Raw genomic sequence first — 19,072 nt, forward strand, 5'->3', positions numbered from 1 at the left:
GATAGATTTCAATCCATCACAGCTGATAATGCTATACTTCATGCAATAACGTTTTCAGAAATATAGACACATAGCTTAAAGCATGGTAGGTCCTGAAAAGCTATCCACATTGCTATCTTGTGGCTAAAAAGGACAACTACAATATTGCCATAACTCTATAATAAAATCTTTCCTGGGAATTGTTTAAAGGGAAGCTTGCTTCCATGCTTTATCAGCTTTACAATACACAGTTAGTATCGTTTCAAAATTCTAGAAAAACAAGGAAAGCATACAATATTCCCTAAATCCACAAAATAAAGTAAAAAAGGTTTTTGGAAGTTTTTCTAACTACATATGGAACCCCCTTTAGTAGATTAAATATAGCATAATCTGTTGTTTCACAAAAAAAGGGGGATTTTGTATCTCTGTGAATTCTGTGAGGGGACATCAACTGTTATTAATATAACAGTTGATGTCCCACTCTACATTCAAGCCTCCAGGTACATGAGACCCCAATCGAAAAACCCTATTGGTCTCTGCCTTTGAAATGTTGTGTTTTCTATTACTGCCTTTTTGGCTACAAGGTTCTTGCAGCAGTGCCCTGAACCTGATGCTTTTACCCCTATTGTTGTTGGGCCTGTTGGCACAGTTCTGTTGCCTAGTTGTTTTCCAGCCTTGTACAGTTGTAGTTGTCCCTACTGTACAATTAAGATAAGAGGAATATTGACTTGTAAATTTCATATCTTGGTGTACAGTACAGAAAGCTGGCCACCCTTCCTAAACATTTATTCTGCATTGCTTGCCAAAAAACTGTGAAGTCACAGAAAAGGTAGGGTTATAGGGCAGGCGCCCCAAGAGGGCATGTCCTCAAAAGTTTGCCAGTGTCCAATCACCTGAAGGTGCAAGCCTACAGTGCTTTTAAAAAGTATTCATACCGCTTGACATTTTCCACATTTTATCATGTTACAACCAAAAACATAATTGTATTTTGTTGGGATTTTATTTGATAGACCAACACAAAGTGGCATGTAATTGTGAAGTGAAAGGAAAATTAAAAATGGTTTTCACCATTTTTTACAAATATCTGAAAAGTATAGTGTGCATTTGTATTCAGCCCCCTTTACTCTGGTACCCCTAACTTTAGCTGTGTGCTTAGGGCCATTGTCTTGTTGGAAGGTAAACCTTCGGCCCAGTCTGAGGTCCTGAGCACTCTGGAGAAGATTTTGCTCCAGGATATCCCTGTACTTGGCCGCGTTAATCTTTCCCTCGATTGCAATCAGTCGTCCTGTCCCTGCAGCTGAAAAACACCCCCACAGCATGATGCTGCCACCACCATGCTTCACTGTTGGGACTGTATTGGGCAGGTGATGAGCAGTGCCTGGTTTTCTCCACACATACCACTTAGAACTTTTTGGCCTTAATTCTATCTTGGTCTCATCTGACCAAAGAATCTTATTTCTCACCATCTTGGAGTACTTCAGGTGTTTTTTTTTTAGCAAACTCCATGCGGGCTTTCATGTGTCTTGCACTGAGGAGAGGCTTCCATCGGACCACTCTGCCATAAAGCTCCAACTGGTGGAGGGCTGCAGTGATGGTTGACTTTCTACAACTTTCTCCCATCTGCATCTTTGGAGCTCAGCCACAGTGATCTTTGGGTTCTTCTTTACCTCTCTCGCCAAGGCTCTTCTCCCCGGATAGCTCAGTTTGGCCGGACGGCCAGCTCTAGGAAGGGTTCTGGTCGTCCCAAACATCTTCCATTTAAGGATTATGGAGGCCACTGTGCTCTTAGGAACCTTAAGTGCAGCAGAATTTTTTTTGTAACCTTGGCCAGATCTGTGCCTTGCCACAATTCTGTCTCTGAGCTCTTCAGGCAGTACCTTAGACCTCATTATTCTCATTTGCTCTGACATGCACTGTGAGCTGTAAGGTCTTATATAGACAGGTGTGTGGCTTTCCTAATCAAGTCCAGTCAGTATAATCAAACACAGCTGGACTCAAATGAAGGTGTAGAACCATCTCAAGGATGATCAGAAGAAATGGACAGCACCTGAGTTAAATATATGAGTGTCACAGCAAAGGGTCTGAATACTTAGGACCATGTGATTTTTCAGTTTTTCTTTTTTAATAAATCTGCAAAAATGTCAATAATTCTGTGTTTTTCTGTCAATATGGGGTGCTGTGTGTACATTAATGAGGAAAAAAATGAACTTAAATGATTTTAGCAAATGGCTGCAATATAACAAAGAGTGAAAAATTTAAGGGGATCTGAATACTTTCCATCCCAACTGTATATCTCCCTTCCACCCTTCATATAGCTTCATGTCTGACTCCTAGGTAAAATGCCCATATATCCTACTTCTGGGTGTATTTATGGTTATATATGTGATATAAGTAATATATTACTTTCACTGTTCCACAGTAACAAATGAAACCCCTTATAGCAGTGATTATCTACTCTTTTTGTACTATAAAGGGCTAATTTTAAGGGCTAAGCTTTTTTTTTTTTTTAACCTCATTATGACAGGTGATACAAAAAAGGCATGCTGCTGTTACTAAACGTCTCAGGCCTGGTTCACATCTATGTGTTTTTGTTGATTTTTGCCAAAACGCACTACAGTTCATTTAACATGGTTTCCTATGGGACACGTTCCCATCTATGCTTTTTTCAGCCGCTGCGTATTTGGAAAGGGTCAAGGACTTTTTTCAACGCAAAACAGTGCTTATTTGGTTTAATATACTTCAATGGAGAAGCTGCAGAAAAGCCTGTAGTGCATTTTTGCAGCAATTTTTGTTTTTTAATCTGCCCAACAACAAATTGGCCAAAAAAAAAAATCAAAGACGTAAATCGCAGCAAAATCACATGCGCAAAAATCAAAAATGTACAGTAAAACGTACTGCAGAAACTGATCAAAAGCAAACTGCATAGGTATGTACCAAGCCTTATTCTGGCCACATGGATCAATTTTCAGACAAGAATATTCATACGAAAAATCTTTGTACATTCGCTGAATGAAAGAATGTTGTTTGAAATTTTCACTTGCTTTTAACATTCTGTTTTAAAAAGAATGTAATTTCTGAACGAAAACCACATACACTGTCTGAAAATTCCTTTGACCAAGAAGTTTTCTATTATTTCAAAATTTTCCCATCACTTTGACCCCACTAACGATAAGAAAATCGAACGAACGTTCTTAAAATTACATTTTTTTTTTTTTGAAGGAAGACATTGTTTTTGTATGGTCTGCATATACTTGGTTATTTATATTTACCACTGCATATAGGAGATATTTAAGAATAAATTGCCTTTTATTTTAAACTTTACATATTAACTAAATTTATACACCACACTTTTTTTAAAGTTATTAACCGAATAATCGAAACAATAATCGGGCAACTAATTGATTATGAAAATTATCATTAGTTGCAGCCCTAGTTGAAAGAAAGCCTTAAGAAGTCCCGTTTGCCGTTTGCAAAGCCATGTGGGGGACACAGCAAACATGTGTAAGAAGGTGTTCTGGTCAGATGAGACTGAAATTGAACTTTTTGGCCTGAAAGCAAAACTCTTATGCCCTGTACACACGGTCGGATTTTCTGACGGAAAATGTGTGATAGGACCTTGTTTTAGGAAAATCCGACCGTGTGTAGGCTCCATCACACATTTTCCATCGGAATTTCCGACACACAAAGTTTGAGAGCAGGTTATAAAATTTTTCGACAACAAAATCCGTTGTCGGAAATTCCGATTGTGTGTACACAAATCCAATGCACAAAGTGCAACGCATGCTCAGAATAAATAAAGAGACGAAAGCTATTGGCTACTGCCCCGTTTATAGACCCGACGTACGTGTTTTACGTCACCACGTTCAGAACGATCGGATTTTCCGACAACTTTGTGTGACCGTGTGTATGCAAGACAAGTTTGAGCCAACATCCGTAAAAAAAAATCCATGGATTTTGTTGTCGGAATGTCCGATCAATGTCCGACCGTGTGTACAGGGCATTAGTGTGGCGAAAACTAACACCGCACATTACCCTGAACACACTATCCCCATCGAGAAACATGGTGGTGGCAGCATTCTATTGTGTGGATGCTTTTCTTCAGAAGGGACAGGGAAGATGGTCAGAGTTGATGGGAAGATGGGTGGAGTCAAATACAGGATAATCTTAGAAGAAAACTTGTTAGTCTGCAAAAGACTTGAGAGTGGGGCGGAGGTTCACCTTTCAGCAGGACAACGACCCTAAACATATAGCCAGAGCTACAATGGTATGGTTTAGATCAAAGCATATTTATGTGTTAGAATGACCCAGTCAAAGTCCAGACCTAAACCTAGTTGAGAATCTGTTGCAAGACTTGAAAATTGCTGTTCAGACGCTCTCCATCAAATCTGACAGAGCTTGAGCTATTTTACAAAGAAGAATGGGCAAAAATGTCACTCTCTAGATGTGCAAAGCTGGTAGAGACATCCCCAAAAAAGACTTGCAGCTGTAATTGCAGCGAAAGGTGGTTCTACAAAGTATTGACTCAGGGGGGCTTAATACAAATGCACATCACACTTTTCACATATTTATTTGTAAACAATTTTGAAAACCATTTATCATTTTCCTTCCACTTCACAATTATGTGCCACTTTGTGTTGGTCTATCACATAAAATCCCAATAAAATACATTTACGTTTTTGGTTGGAACATGACAAAATGTGGGAAATTTCAGAGTATGAATACTTTTTCAAGGCATTTATGAATAAGTTGTCTGTGTCCTGTATTGCACTCCATGGTATGGAATTTACAGTTAAGTCAAAAATTCCTCTTTTCGTTTTCAGTCTGTAGGTACTGTAGTTTTCTATAAAATGTAATGCAATATGGCAACCTAGAGGCATTCTGTACACTGTTGGTGTACTGGACGCCGCCAAAAATGTAATTTCCTGCTTGTTTGATTAGCCCACAGCTTTTTTTCTGAAGCCTGCACTAAGATGCTAGTCAGATTTTCTGCATCCCCCTGCAATAGGAATTTCTGGTTTGGTGAGATACTACTCAAGGGTTTAATACCGCTAAAGCAGAGCCATCAAATGCGATCTACATGTCGACCACGGGCAGCCCTGCTTTGCTACTCCTTCCCCCTGCAGCCTCTATGAAGGAATGGGGACACTACAGTGAGGGGGAGGAGGATGTGAAGGTGGCAGAAGATGCTACAATGGGTGGTGGGGGGGTGAGAAGATGCTACATGGTGGGGCAGAGGACACTACTGTGAGGGGGGGCAGAGAACACTATTGTTGAGGGGGGGGACACAGAGGGCATTACTGTGGGAAATGATGTGAAGGGGGGCAGAGGATACTACTGTGACACACTATATCCCCCCGGAAGAACTTTGATATACCTGCATGTTGCACACACTGTAACTTTTCTCATTAAAACACTATAAATGTACAAGGTGATTATGATGAGCCAGATCCTCCCATTTAGAATCCGTCTGCAAAGGCATTTGGAAGCAAACAGTTACTTCTTCACAGTGGAAAATGGTTGGGATCTTCAACAAAGTTTTGAAAATCCCCACAGTGTACATAGTTCACCTAAAGAGCTTTGCTTTTCTCAACAAAAGTAGAGATACATTTTAAGCACAAAACACAAATACTTTACAGCATTGTGTAAATTATGCAAAATTCTTTTTTAATATTGCCAATGTTATCCCTCCAGCATCACATGTCTTCAATAGCGTTTCCTGGCGGCCGCCTGTACCACTTCTTAATAAACCCTACTACCAAGGAACATATCCAGGGCAAATGCCAGCTGGGAGTCACAACCAATTTGTACCACTACAGGTAAGAAAAGAAGCTCAAATGCAAATGATTGAAGAAAGTATACTATTTTATCACACCAGTGATTGATGTTTGTAATGTTAAGGGCATGGTGAGTGAAAAATTATAGAGTTGTTGTAACACTAGTCATTGATCGACTGATAATACTACTTTGTGGTTTTAGCACCTAATAGAGTTATTACTATTTATATGATCAAAATATAATGTGACAATTCTAGTTTGGTAGAAAGTGAATCTTGTCAGAAATTTAAAGTGGTTATAAAACCTTATATATACTCAATGAAGTGACTAGACTCCAGATGATACAAAGAGACGAAACAAAAGCTCCTTCATAAATTTTACCTGTTTATCTGCAGCATCTCTCTACAACTGTTCAAAGTAAACAGATCAAAGTAATTATCTCAGCAGCAGAAAGCAGGGGGCAGTAATCTGACATCACACCATAGAACTAATACACACAGCTGAGTGTAATCTGAGAGCTGATTGGAGGAGAGAGACATATCCCCATCTTTACATGCTCAGAGAAACATGGAGCTCAGGGTATGAGTCATCTGCTGTGTACTGAAGAGGGGAGCTGAGGTGTCAGCTTAATATACAGTATCTCACAAAAGTCACCCCTCACATTTTTGTAAATATTTTATTATATCTTTTCATGTGACAACACTGAAGAAATGACAATTTGCTACAATGTAAAGTAGTGAGTGTACAGCTTGTATAACAGTGTAAATTTGCTGTCCCCTCAAAACAACTCAACACACAGCCATTAATGTCTAAACCGCTGGCAACAAAAGTGAGTACCTAAGTGAAAATGTCCAAATTGGACCCAATTAGCCATTTTCCCTTCCCGGTGTCATGTGACTCGTTAGTGTTACAAGATCTCAGGTGTGAATGGGGGGCAGGTGTTTTAAATTTGGTGTTATCGCTCTCACTCTCTCATACTGGTCACTGGAAGTTCAACATGGCACCTCATGGCAAAGAACTCTGAGGATCTGAAAAAAAAATTGTTGCTCTACATAAAGATGGCCTAGGCTATAAGAAGATTGCCAAGACCCTGAAACTGAGCTGCAGCATGGTGGCCAAGACCATACAGCGGTTTACCAGGACAGGTTCCACTCAGAACAGGCCTCGCCATGGTCGACCAAAGAAGTTGAGTGCACGTGCTCAGCGTCATATCCAGAGGTTGTCTTTGGGAAATAGACGTATGAGTGCTGCCAGCATTGCTGCAGAGGTTGCAGGCGTCGGGGGTCAGCCTGTCAGTGCTCAGACCATATGCCACACACTGCATCAAATTGGTCTGCATGGCTGCCGTCCCAGAAGGAAGCCTCTTCTAAAGATGATGCACAAGAAAGCCTGCAAACAGTTTGCTGATGAGAAGCAGACTAAGGACATGGATTACTGGAACCATGTCCTCTGGTCTGATGGGACCAAGACAAACTTATTTGGTTCAGATGGTGTTAAGCGTGTGTGGCAGCAACCAGGTGAGGAGTGCAAAGACAAGTGTGTCTTGCCTACAGTCAAGCATGGTGGTGGGAGTGTCATGGTCTGGGGCTGCATGAGTGCTACCGGTACTAGGGAGCTACAGTTCATTGTGGGAACCATGAATGCTAACATGTACTGTGACATACTGAAGCAGAGCATGATTCCCCCTCCCTTCAGAGACTGGGCCGCAGGGCAGTATTCCAACATGATAACAACCCCAAACACACCTCCAAGACAACCACTGCCTTGCTAAAGAAGCTGAGGGTAAAGTTGATGGACTGGCCAAGCATGTCTCCAGACCTAAACCCTATTGAGCATCTGTGGGGCATCATCAAATGGAAGGTGAAGGGAGCGCAAGGTCTCTAACATCCACCAGCTCCGTGATGTCGTCATGGAGGAGTGGAAGAAGACTCCAGTGGCAACCTGTGAAGCTCTGGTGAATTCCATGTCCAAGAGGGTTAAGACTGCTGGAAAATAATGGTGGCCACACAAAATATTGACCCTTTGGGTCAATTTGGACATTTTCACTTAGGCATGTACTCACTTTTGATGCCAGTGGTTTAGACATTAATGGCTGTGAGTTGAGTTATTTTGAGGGAACAGCAAGTTTACACTGTTATACAAGCTGTACACTCACTACTTAACATTGTAGCAAAGTGTCATTTCTTTAGTGTTGTCACATGAAAAGATATAAAATATTTACAAAAATGTGAGGGGTGTACTCATTTTTGTGAGATACTGTATTAGTAGTGAGTGATGCTGATAGCAAAGAGAGAAGAGGTCAAAGAGGAAACAGTACACACAATAGAGGAATGTTCTTTATACAACACTACTTACAACCACTTTAACCATTTCCCAGTAGTGAATGAAGTAGATGCTGATAATGACAGTGATTTCAGCATGCATCAATGTAAACCTTGGGAAAAAAGCTAAATGACAACATTACAACATTAATCAATTGCTACTACTCGTGCCCCGTTGTTGGCAATCTAATAGGGAAAAGTCATTATCAAAATTAATTTGCAAGTAGGGCTGTGTACAAATGGGTATGCATGGTTTTCTACCACCTACTGAGAACTTCTCTGGGCTTATTGTGAATCTGTGTCAAGTATTTACATATTCTGAACAAATGTTAAATCTTTAAAACAAGCCATCACTGACCTCTGTATCTGTATATTCTGCATTGTAAAAGGACTCATTCATACCACTATGCATTAGTGCAGCCCAACACATAGTTAATTTAATTTGTCTTGTGTTCTATGTGTTCGGTTCAGTATGCTAAAAATAATGTACAACATGCTGCATTTTTACAACACATGGCACTGCATCGCAACATGCCGTATTACCTAAAGATGAATGAAATGTCAATTTGTGACATTTCAGTAAAGTTAAAAAAAAAAAATTTAAAAATGAAACGGTGTGATGGGCTGTATTTAGCACATTGCCTTGTTCTCTTCACCCCAGCTGCCATGGTAAAAACCCAGTCTGCTGGTGTGAAGGGGCCTTTAATGTTCACAACCAGGACATATTTTGATTTTCTATGAGAACAGACTCTTGGTATAATGCCAGCCCTCTATTACAAACAACCATGTGAGATGATATCTACCCTACCTCTAGAGTCATTGTGATCTTTGGGAAGGAATAATTTCACATTAAGGGTTTGTTAACAAGTATGGCAGTCCTTGCCTTCCCCTCCGAAAAGTGATCCATGGTGGATCACGTTTCAGTGAGGAATTGTCAGGTGCCTTTTTACTGCCTCCTCACTGCCTGCTATAGCCCTGAAAAGCCCATATCACCGTGCCACAACCACTCATTTGCAGCATGGCAATATTTACTTGAATGGTTCGTGTTTAGCGGTGATACAACTTTGCGTGATTCTCATCACATGACTTGGCCAACCCATGATAAAAGATAACCTTATGTTACCACATGATGGTATTTTACAAAACAATATTGGTGTAACACTTAAAAGTGATAGGGTTAATTAACAAAGATTATCACTCCTTAAAATATCACTAGTTTCTGCCTGATGATCATTTTGAGGTTTCTGTGAGATTCCCTTGAAGGAGAGCAGAAAAAAGTCATGTGTGGTGGAGATGAGATGTAGATTTGTGAGATAAAATGGCAGTTCATCAAAAATGGAGAATTGCGGTAGTTATCTATTTCATATGGAATAACACAAATTTCACCCCAAGGTGTTTATGATTTCAACATTTTCACGTAAAAATGACTGTAGGGTGAATTAATGAGGGCAGTTATGACTTGTGCATCTTAGTGACTTGGCCCTATTGAGTGTACTTATGAAATATTGTGTCTTTTTGTCAAGGTAACCAAACAAAGAGTAGCTGTTAATAGGAGCGCTGAAGTCCGAGAGACCTCATGTTCTTCACAAGGTCATTCAAGTACCGAGCAGAGACTGATTCCCGATGTGGCTAGTCATCTTCCCTCACACAGGCCTCATGTTCCTGTGATGTCTCCACAAACCCCTCCAACGAAGGACAAGTCTGCTCCACCTGGCTCTTCAACTCCTCAAGCTAAGCCCACCCCAGGATCAGGCAGCAGGAGAAAATCTCGGAAATTAGCCGTGAACTTTAGCGTTCCAAAAGCTTCAGAATAAGGCAGACTGTTATCAAGTCTATTTCCATCATCTGTAATATCGCCTTAACATTGCTGTGTACACACAGTGTGAGCTGCTGTCTATTGTTTTAAATCAGCTTATTTTTATTTTCTATTTTACAGAATAATACACTAGTACACTTTATGCCTCTTGTTTAAATTAAAATATATTTTAATTTCCTGTCACCATGATTAGAACATCTTAAGCATTCCAGCTTACTTAAGTAGTAGCTGTGTTGCCGAAGGCCAGATATTACATAATCATTGCACAGAGCAAACAAGTGTATTAAGCCATAGCAGAAAATTCGTTTTAACCAGGATGATCAAATACATGCAATTTTCAATTGGTTGCAAAGAATTAGGGAACATCACACACAGCTCCTTTTTTAATATTTTATGCCCAGATCAAGTTATTGCTATCATACCGATAATTCTGTTATCAGCCTGGATTTGTGAAGATTTATAAAGTCTGCACATTGATATCAGTGTGAGGTTTGTATAAAATTGTTTCCTAACTCCGTCAACTTATTTAAGCAGTTCTTCAAAAAGGAAAATGGTTGCACTGCCTATGGGCAATATAGGGCAGACAATTCTCCTCCCTGGCACTTAACCCCTTGGCGCCAGCTCTCACTGGTCCTTTAGGGGTTTGGAATGGTGGGGTGGGGCTTGTGACTGCTGTGATTGGCTGTCACAGCGGTCACATGATCAGGAGCTTTCCTTAAGCCGCTGGTCACTGTGTCAGGAGCGCGCAGGGCGCGTACTCTCTGCACAGCTCTTTAGGTGCTATTGCACACAAATATATGGCCGCTCGGCACCAAGGCCCAGCCGCCGAGAGGCCGCATATTTATTTGCGGCGCCAAGGTGTTAAAGTGTGTTTCCTATTTTTTGCAGTCAGTTTGGGATAACGTACTTTATATTTGAATGTTTCCATTCACATAGCATAGCTTAAAAAAAAATTAAACGTTGCAGATTACCTTTTTATAGGAACATTTTACATTTATGAGAGGGCTGTGCATCTGTGTTTGTAATAAATAACCCTGTCTGTACTGTGCAGGCAGATCTTCATTATCAATTGTAATTCGATTGGAACAATGTCTATCTATACAAAGGGTTTTTAGAGGTTTAGGGGCTGGCATTCTTGCATTGTATGTTAATCCAACAGATATGGAACAGATTTATTCTAAAGCCTAGTACACACGGGCCAAATGTTGGGTGGCTTTCGGCCCGTGTGTACTGCAGTTGATCCGACTGAAGTTGTCCGTTCGGCTGGCTTCCGTTGAAGGGGCATGATAAAAAAAAGGTCTGCCGATTTGGCTCCCGAGCAGTGCTCTGAGAGTGCTGACTGGAGTGTTCTGGCGGGGGGCAGTAAACAATAGAACAGCAAGGGAGATCACTGTACTAACATTGGATAGTTAGTACAACGGCTCCTCCTGAGCTGTTAGGTTTTTTTTTTCGCTTTCAGCCCTGCTGGGTTGAACAAAAAAAAACTACTAGTGTGTACTAGGCTTAAGGCTGGCCATACATAATACAATTTTTCTGTACAATTTTCCTTTAGATTGACCAAAACCATATAATTTAAGGTCAAACTTAAACACTGTCTATTTGTATTCATTTAGGCAGGCCCTTGCACTACATAGTTGAGGGTAAATCTAAAGGAAATTGAATAAGAACATTGTATAATGTATGGCCAGCCTAACATTGTTCAAAAAAACAAAACAAACATATAGTCAGCCATGACACCTTGTCTTGAGAAACATCTAAAAGATAAGAAATATTTAAAAAATTGGCATGCTGTGTGAATGGAAACACATAACAAACATGTGTTGAGTTTCTTAAAATTTGACAACAAAAGTGGAAATACCCTTTAAGAGTCTCCCTATCATGAGCTTTTCTTAGGATGGCCATACAGAAACAAATGTCTGGTAGAAAACAGCAGCTGGTGGGAGATCTATCTGTGCCTGTCCATATTATCACTCTAGCAGTCATTGCTGATTTAGCTGACATTTGTATTACTGTGTGCCAAATTCTGTGGTGTTATTCACTCGCTCAACACGGGGTGGTTTTACCGGTGCCTGGGGGTGAAAGGGTTTGCACTGTGCTCAGAGTTTTTTTTGTTTTTTTTTAAGGTGTTTAGGGACCTGTTAAAAATGGGTTGGCCAGTCCTTCCCTGCCCTTTACCCACACCAAACAAAAAGGTGCAGATGTACTATAGCTATTTTACTTTGTACCTCTGATGGTTTTAGGAAGACGCACTGAGCATTCTTTTGTTTTCAAAAACATCCTACTGTTTGAAATCTTTTTATGTTAACATGGGGTTTTTTTTGTTAGTTTACAAACACAATTAGATGAATTATTTCCTTCCTTTCCAAAAATTCTTATTTTGAAAATACTGCGGATTTTGATGTACAGTATTTGGTAACCATTAGCAAACCAATCCGTCTGGTAACCTAAGGAAGCTGCCAGATAGTTTCTATATTTCAGTTTTCCACTTTGTTTATAACTCGCCATTGTTTATTCTGTCATCTGCTATTGTGCATCATGACCCAGTCAGTGCTGCTGTATAAGGGTATAATTGTTATGAATTTGCTTATAATTGTCATGTATTGCCAAAAGGACCATTTTCTACTATGGGCTTTTCATAGTGCACAGAGAAATAAGTAGTACCTCATTGCAGCCAATCATTATTCTCCTGTCATAACCCTGACTGCTCATAACTTTGGTTGCTAATGTGTTCCTTTTTACATCACTCTTCTCTGTACAATGCTGTAAGGCCAATTTGTTTTTCTTCTGTATATTCATTTTCTAGATACAACATGCCACCCAATATCCTTCACCAATAGGTTTATTCATGTTCTCATATTTACTGTGTACCCACATATTTCTCAAATTTTGCAAAATGTTTTTATTTTTCCCTGTTTATATTTTAAGTACTGGAATTTTTCATTGGATCTTATAGAGAACAGTATTTTATTATGAAAAGGGAAGATTTTTATGTCCTCATTTTCCTAGTTTAAAAGCTTTTAAAAATGTGTCTCACTGTATTTACAGTACAGAGTGAGGGTGTTTCATAGTGGCATGTGCTGTTATCTGTGTGTTTTATATACAGTGCAGTGCAGTTCAAGATTCATGGCATGGAGCTGTGCTGCACAATGGACATTTTTTTTTTTTTAATTTTATTTTAAATAAAATGTTGATTGCAAATTTATACATCAACTAAATTAAAAGTATATGCAATGTTAAGTTTTGCCTTGATTTATATTTTTATATATATGAGTCACCTGGGCAGTGGTCAATAATAGAACATCAATAAATGGTATGATGACAAAACAGTTACTTGTCACATGTGATCTGAGCCATTAAAACATTTTTTTTTTAAATTTCCTTCAGACAGTATGTAGTCTGGCACGCTTTGGTTGTTCATGAAAACTGGAGTCTAAAACGAATCTCCGCCTATATTGTTTTGAAGTCAATGCCATAAAGCAGTCAGAACACTTATGTCAATCTGCCTCCAAAAAACCTTTGTAAAGGATCTCTGCTCTGGACACAGCTGTCTTTGCTCAAATTGGATTTTATATATAAAAAAAAATTGATACAATTTATATTTTCCTACCGTATTGCGGGCTGACAAAACCGTGCCTCTGCTACACTAAAATATCTCTGTAACCCCTCATTGTTTACAGTCACCCTAAGGCAGTCCATATAGATGATGCATGGTTGCAGGAAAGAAAATCGCTTGATTTCCCCCATTAACACAGTCACAGTTAATGGAGGGGGGGGGGGGGGAGGAGAGTATCTCCCGCTGAGCTATTGTGTTCTCTGAACCGGGGGGTGCAGGGTGCTCTCCCTGCCAGGAGAACATATTGATATAGCTGCTGGCAATAATCGCATGTAATAATCGGACATGCTGGGTGTACCCAAGTCGATCGATGGATCGACCTGGGTACAATCAGCCTGCCCATAGAAGGTTCGAATCTTGGCCAGTCTCTACTGAACCAGCTGATATTTGAATCATCTATTGCCAGCTTAAGTCTTTGGACGGAGCACACAATATAGAGTTTGAATATTAATGGTTTTAAAGGACTTCTGGGGAGATATACGGTAGGTTTACGGGGCATGCCTACAACAATATGAACTGACTTGAGACCTCCTGTTTATCCCTCCTCCAAGCAGATATACCTGAAAGAATATTACAAGCCTGGTGATGTCACAGGGAATAATAAACACTGTTTTAATGCTACAGGAGCAAAGGATTGGACTGGATTTACGTTTTACCCACACTGATAGAAATATGGGGTTCCCTCACTGAAAAACCATATTTTGTCTAACTGCCTTAGGTTTGTTTTTGTTTTTTTTACGGAAAAACATTTTATTAAAGGTATCAAGTCAGTACAACATGACTGTATTCAGTCCAAATATTAGATCTGCAAATTAAGCATATATCCATGACACATCATTACTTAACATGTACTATACAGAATTGGTCCAACTAAGGCATTGTGAGCTTGCATAAGTAGTTACCAACAATAAACATTGCGCCATGAGAAATGCATATCATCCTAGCTCTTATCCTTCAGTTTAGGTGAAGGATAAGCCAAGGAGTATTGGCCACTCATTCGTGATCGCTCCCAACGAATGACAATCTTCCTCTGCCTCTGTAATGTAAACAGCGGCAGAGAAAGTGATGTCATCTCTCCTCATGTCGGTCTTTTCGTTCCGGCGCCGAGGAGAGAAGACATCCAAGTAAGTGCACCAACACTACACTTACAGTATAACACTCTAGGCACACATTTCACCCCTCAGTCACCCCCGATCACCCCCCTGCACCCCCTGTCACAGTGACACAAATAGCAGGTTTTTTTTTTTTCTGATTATTGCATTGGTGTCATTTGTGACAGTTATAAGTGGTAGGGCAGTTCGGGTTAGGCCCCTTTAGGTAAGCATTTAGGTTCGCCGTCAGTGTTTTATAGCATCAGGGACCACCATAGACTACCTAGTAAAGGTTTTAACCCCCTGATTGCCCCCTAGTTAACCCTTTCACCAGTGATCACTGTATAACTGTTGCGGGTGACGATGGTTAGTTAGTTTGTTTTTTTATAGTTTCAGGGCACCCACCATTTATTACCGAATAAAGGTTTAACCCCCTGATCGCCCAGCAGTGATATAAGTTAAGTTTTAGGGTCAGATAGGGTCTGCGTCGCCCCAGGCAGTGTCAGGTTAGCGCCAGTACCGCTAACACCCACGCACGCAGCATACACCTCCCTTAGTGGTATAGTATCTGAACGGATCAATATCTGATCCGATCAGATCTATACTAGCGTCCCCAGCAGTTTAGGGTTCCCAAAAACGCAGTGTTAGCGGGATCAGCCCAGATACCTGCTAACACCTGCGTTTAGCCCCTCCGCCCAGCCCAGCCCACCCAAGTGCAGTATCGATCGATCACTGTCACTTACAAAACACTAAACACACATAACTGCAGCGTTCGCAGAGTCAGGCCTGATCCCTGCGATCGCTAACAGTTTTTTTGGTAGCGTTTTGATAGTCGCTAACAGGAGCTTTTTTACCTGTGAGTCTCACTAGTGTACCACTAAATTTAGAGCCCAAAATAGCAAATCGAAGGTATCACGTGGCGTGTCCCATAAGTGCAGTTCAAGCTGGTGAGGTGGCAAGCACAAGTAGTGTCCCGCTGCCACCAAGAAGATGAACACAGGCCCGTCGTGCCCATAGTGCCCTTCCTGCTGCATTCGCCAATCCTAATTGGGAACCCACCACTTCTGCAGCACCCGTACTTCTTCCATTCACTGTCCGACCCGGCATTCAGGTGGAAACAGTTGATTTTATGTCACTTGATTTTTATTCGCTGTTTTTTACCGAAAATCTCTATAGATCTATTGTGGACCAAAGCAATTTGTACGCTGGCCAACACATCGCCACTATTCCCCAGTCCTCCCTTGCCAGAGATTGGAGACCAATTACGGTTTCCGAATTTAAGCTCTTTGTGGGCCTTTCCCTCAACATGGGCATAACTAAAACAAGTGAGTTGCAGTCATATTGGTCCACTGACCCAATTCACCATATGCCCTTGTTCTCTGCCTCCATGACCAGGGCACAATACGAGCAGATCTTGCAGTTCATGCAATTCAATGAAAATGAACTCTGTCGTCCTCGTGGAGACCCTGGATACGATCGGCTCTACAAAATTCGGCCCCTCATAAACCACTTCAACCAACGTTTTGCAGACTTGTTTACTCCCCATCAAGTTGTCTGCGTTGATGGGTCCCTGATTAAGTTTTCTGGCCGCTTGTCATTCAAACAGTACCTTCCCAGCAAGCGTGCCAGATACGGGATCAAGTTGTATAAGCTCTCTCACAGGGCCACAGGCTATACATGTAGTTTTATGGTTTACGAGGGAAAAGATAGCCACGTAGAGCCGACAAACTGCCCTGACTACATAGGAAGCGCTGGCAAGATTGTGTGGGACTTGGTGTCACCCTTATTCGGAAAGTGGTACCGCTTATATGTGGACAATTATTACATGAACGTGCCACTTTTTAGTCACTTGTCTGATCAGCAGATTGGAGCATGTGGCACCGTGTGACCTAATCGCCGGGGCTTTCCCCAGCAGCTTGTAGATTCCCGTCTTAGGCTGGGGGAGAGAGCCTGCTTCAAGTGTAATAATTTGCTCACTATGAAGTGGAGGGATAATAAGAATGTTTTCGTTCTTACCTCCCTTCATGCAGACATGATGGTCCAGATTACTACGGCGACTGGTGTTGTGGAGAAACCCCTCTCTGTCCACGAATATAACCAAAATATGGGAGGGGTGGACCTCAACGACCAGTTGTTTTATGCCGTATCTAATTGCCTGTAAGGCCAGACGCTGGTTAAAGAAAGTGTCTGTTTATTTATTTCAGTTGGCTTTGCTGAACGCTCATGTGCTATACAGAGCTTCAGGACGGACTGGATCCTTCCTTAAATTCCAGGAATAGATCTCAGAGCCCTTCTGTTTCCAGACGGTGCTCCACCTCACATCCCCAACCAAATGCAGTAAGCCGGCTGCATGAGAGGCATTTTCTTTATGTCCTCCCGAGTACCCCTACCCAACGAGCCCCCCAAAAAAGATGTGTCTGCAGCAAGTGCGGATATAGGCGTGGCACCCACTATCATTGTCCCTCCTGTCCTGACAATCCTGGTCTTTGCATTGGTGAATGTTTTGAACGCTACCATACACTAGTTGAGTATTAGCGTAGGGTACAGCACTGCACAGACTAGGACACACTTTCACAGGGTCTCCCAAGATGGCATCGCATTTTGAGAGACCCGAACCTGGAACCGGTTATAGTTACAAAAGTTAGTTACAAAAAAAAATATATATATATATATATATATATATAAAAAAAAAAAAAAGAAATAGTTTGTCGTTTTATTGTTCTCTCTCTATTGTTCTGCTCTTTTTTTACTGTATTCTATTCTGCAATGTTTTATTGTTATTATGTTTTATCATGTTTGCTTTATAGGTATGCAATTTTTTTATACTTTACTGTTTACTGTGTTTTATTGTTAACCATTTTTTTGTTTTCAGGTACGCCATTCAGCTGCAGAGCGGATTTATTTATCTTGACAGCAACAGCGTTTGCTCCCACTATACATAAAGCCGTGACTCCAGCGCTGTCGGAGGTGATTTCACCACCACAGTTAAAAAAAAAAAGAGCATATATGCTGAAGCATGGGGGCAGCAGGGGCGGAGGAGCGATTTGCTCCTACCTTTTGCGGGTGGCTGCCCCCATGCAGATCAGAGCTGATCAGAGACCAGAATGGTTCCAAACATCTCTATGGCCTAAGAAACCGGAAACTACGAGCATTTTATGACTTGGATTTCGCCGGATGTAAACAGCGCCATTGGGAAATTGGGGAAGCATTTTATCACACCGATCTTGGTGTGGTCAGATGCTTTGAGGGCAGAGGAGAGATCTAGGGTCTAATAGACCCTAATTTTTTCAAAAAAGAGTACCTGTCACTACCTAGTGCTATCATAGGGGATATTTACATTCCCTGAGATAACAATAAAAATGATTAAAAAAAAAAATGAAAGGAACAGTTTAAAAATTAAGATAAAACAGCAAAAAAAAAAAAAGCACCCCTGTCCCCCCCTGCTCTCGCGCAAAGGCGAATGCAAGCTTCGGTATGGCGTCAAATGTAAACAGCAATTGCACAATGCATGTGAGGTATCACCGCGAAGGTCAGATCGAGGGCAGTAATTTTAGCAGTAGACCTCCTCTGTAAATCTAAAGTGGTAACCTGTAAAGGCTTTTAAAAATGTATTTAGTTTGTCGCCACTGCTCATTTGTGCGCAATTTTAAAGCATGTCGTGTTTGGTATCCATGTACTCGGCATCAAACATTTGGGCAATATAGTGTGTTTTAGTACATTAAAATTTAAAAAAGTGTGGGGTTTTTTTTCCAAAAAAAAATGCGTTTCAAAAATCGATGCGCAGATACAGTGTGAAAAAAAAAATGAAACACCCACCATTTTAATCTGTAGGGCATTTGCTTTAAAAAATATATATAATGTTTGGGGATTCAAAGTAATTTTCTTGCAAAAAAAAAAATATTTTTTCATGTAAACAAAAAGTGTCAGAAAGGGCTTTGTCTTCAAGTGGTTAGAAGAGTAGGTGATGTGTGACATAAGCTTCTAAATGTTGTACATAAAATGCCAAGACAGTTCAACCCCCCCCCCCAAATGACCCCATTTTGGAAAGTAGACACCCCAAGATATTTGCTGAGAGGCATGTCGAGTCCATGGAATATTTTATATTGTGACACAAGTTGCGGGGAAAAGACACTTTTTTTTTTTTGCACAAATTTGTCACCAAATGATATATTGCTCAAACATGCCATGGGAATATGTGAAATTACACCCCAAAATATGTTCTGTTGCTTCTCCTGAGTACGGGGATACCACATGTGTGAGACTTTTTGGGAGCCTAGCCGCGTATGGGACCCCGAAAACCAAGCACTGCCTTCAGGCTTTCTAAGGGTGTCAAATTTTGATTTCACTCTTCATTGCCTATCACAGTTTCAGAGGCCATGGAATGCCCAGGTGGCACAAAACCCCCCCAAATGACCCCATTTTGGAAAGTAGACACCCCAAGCTATTTGCTGAGTGGTATAGTGAGTATTTTTCAGACC

The 19,072-nt window shown here is 40.8% G+C and overlaps 1 protein-coding gene across 1 annotated transcript in view; it reads left to right on the forward strand.

Annotated features, from left to right (window-relative positions):
• The window catches only part of XRN1 (5'-3' exoribonuclease 1), a gene marked incomplete in the record, with an annotated part of 157,849 nt that extends 144,633 nt beyond the window's left edge, over nucleotides 1-13,216 (forward strand). The window contains 2 exon segments of the mRNA XM_073625962.1: nucleotides 5,671-5,795; nucleotides 9,598-13,216. Of these exon segments, the coding sequence (XP_073482063.1) occupies nucleotides 5,671-5,795; nucleotides 9,598-9,888 (416 nt within the window).
• Between the last annotated feature and the right edge of the window lie 5,856 nt (nucleotides 13,217-19,072).

The sequence above is a fragment of the Aquarana catesbeiana genome, linkage group LG04 (assembly GCF_042186555.1).
Source record: "Aquarana catesbeiana isolate 2022-GZ linkage group LG04, ASM4218655v1, whole genome shotgun sequence".
In the NCBI taxonomy this organism is placed as follows: Eukaryota; Metazoa; Chordata; class Amphibia; order Anura; family Ranidae; genus Aquarana; species Aquarana catesbeiana.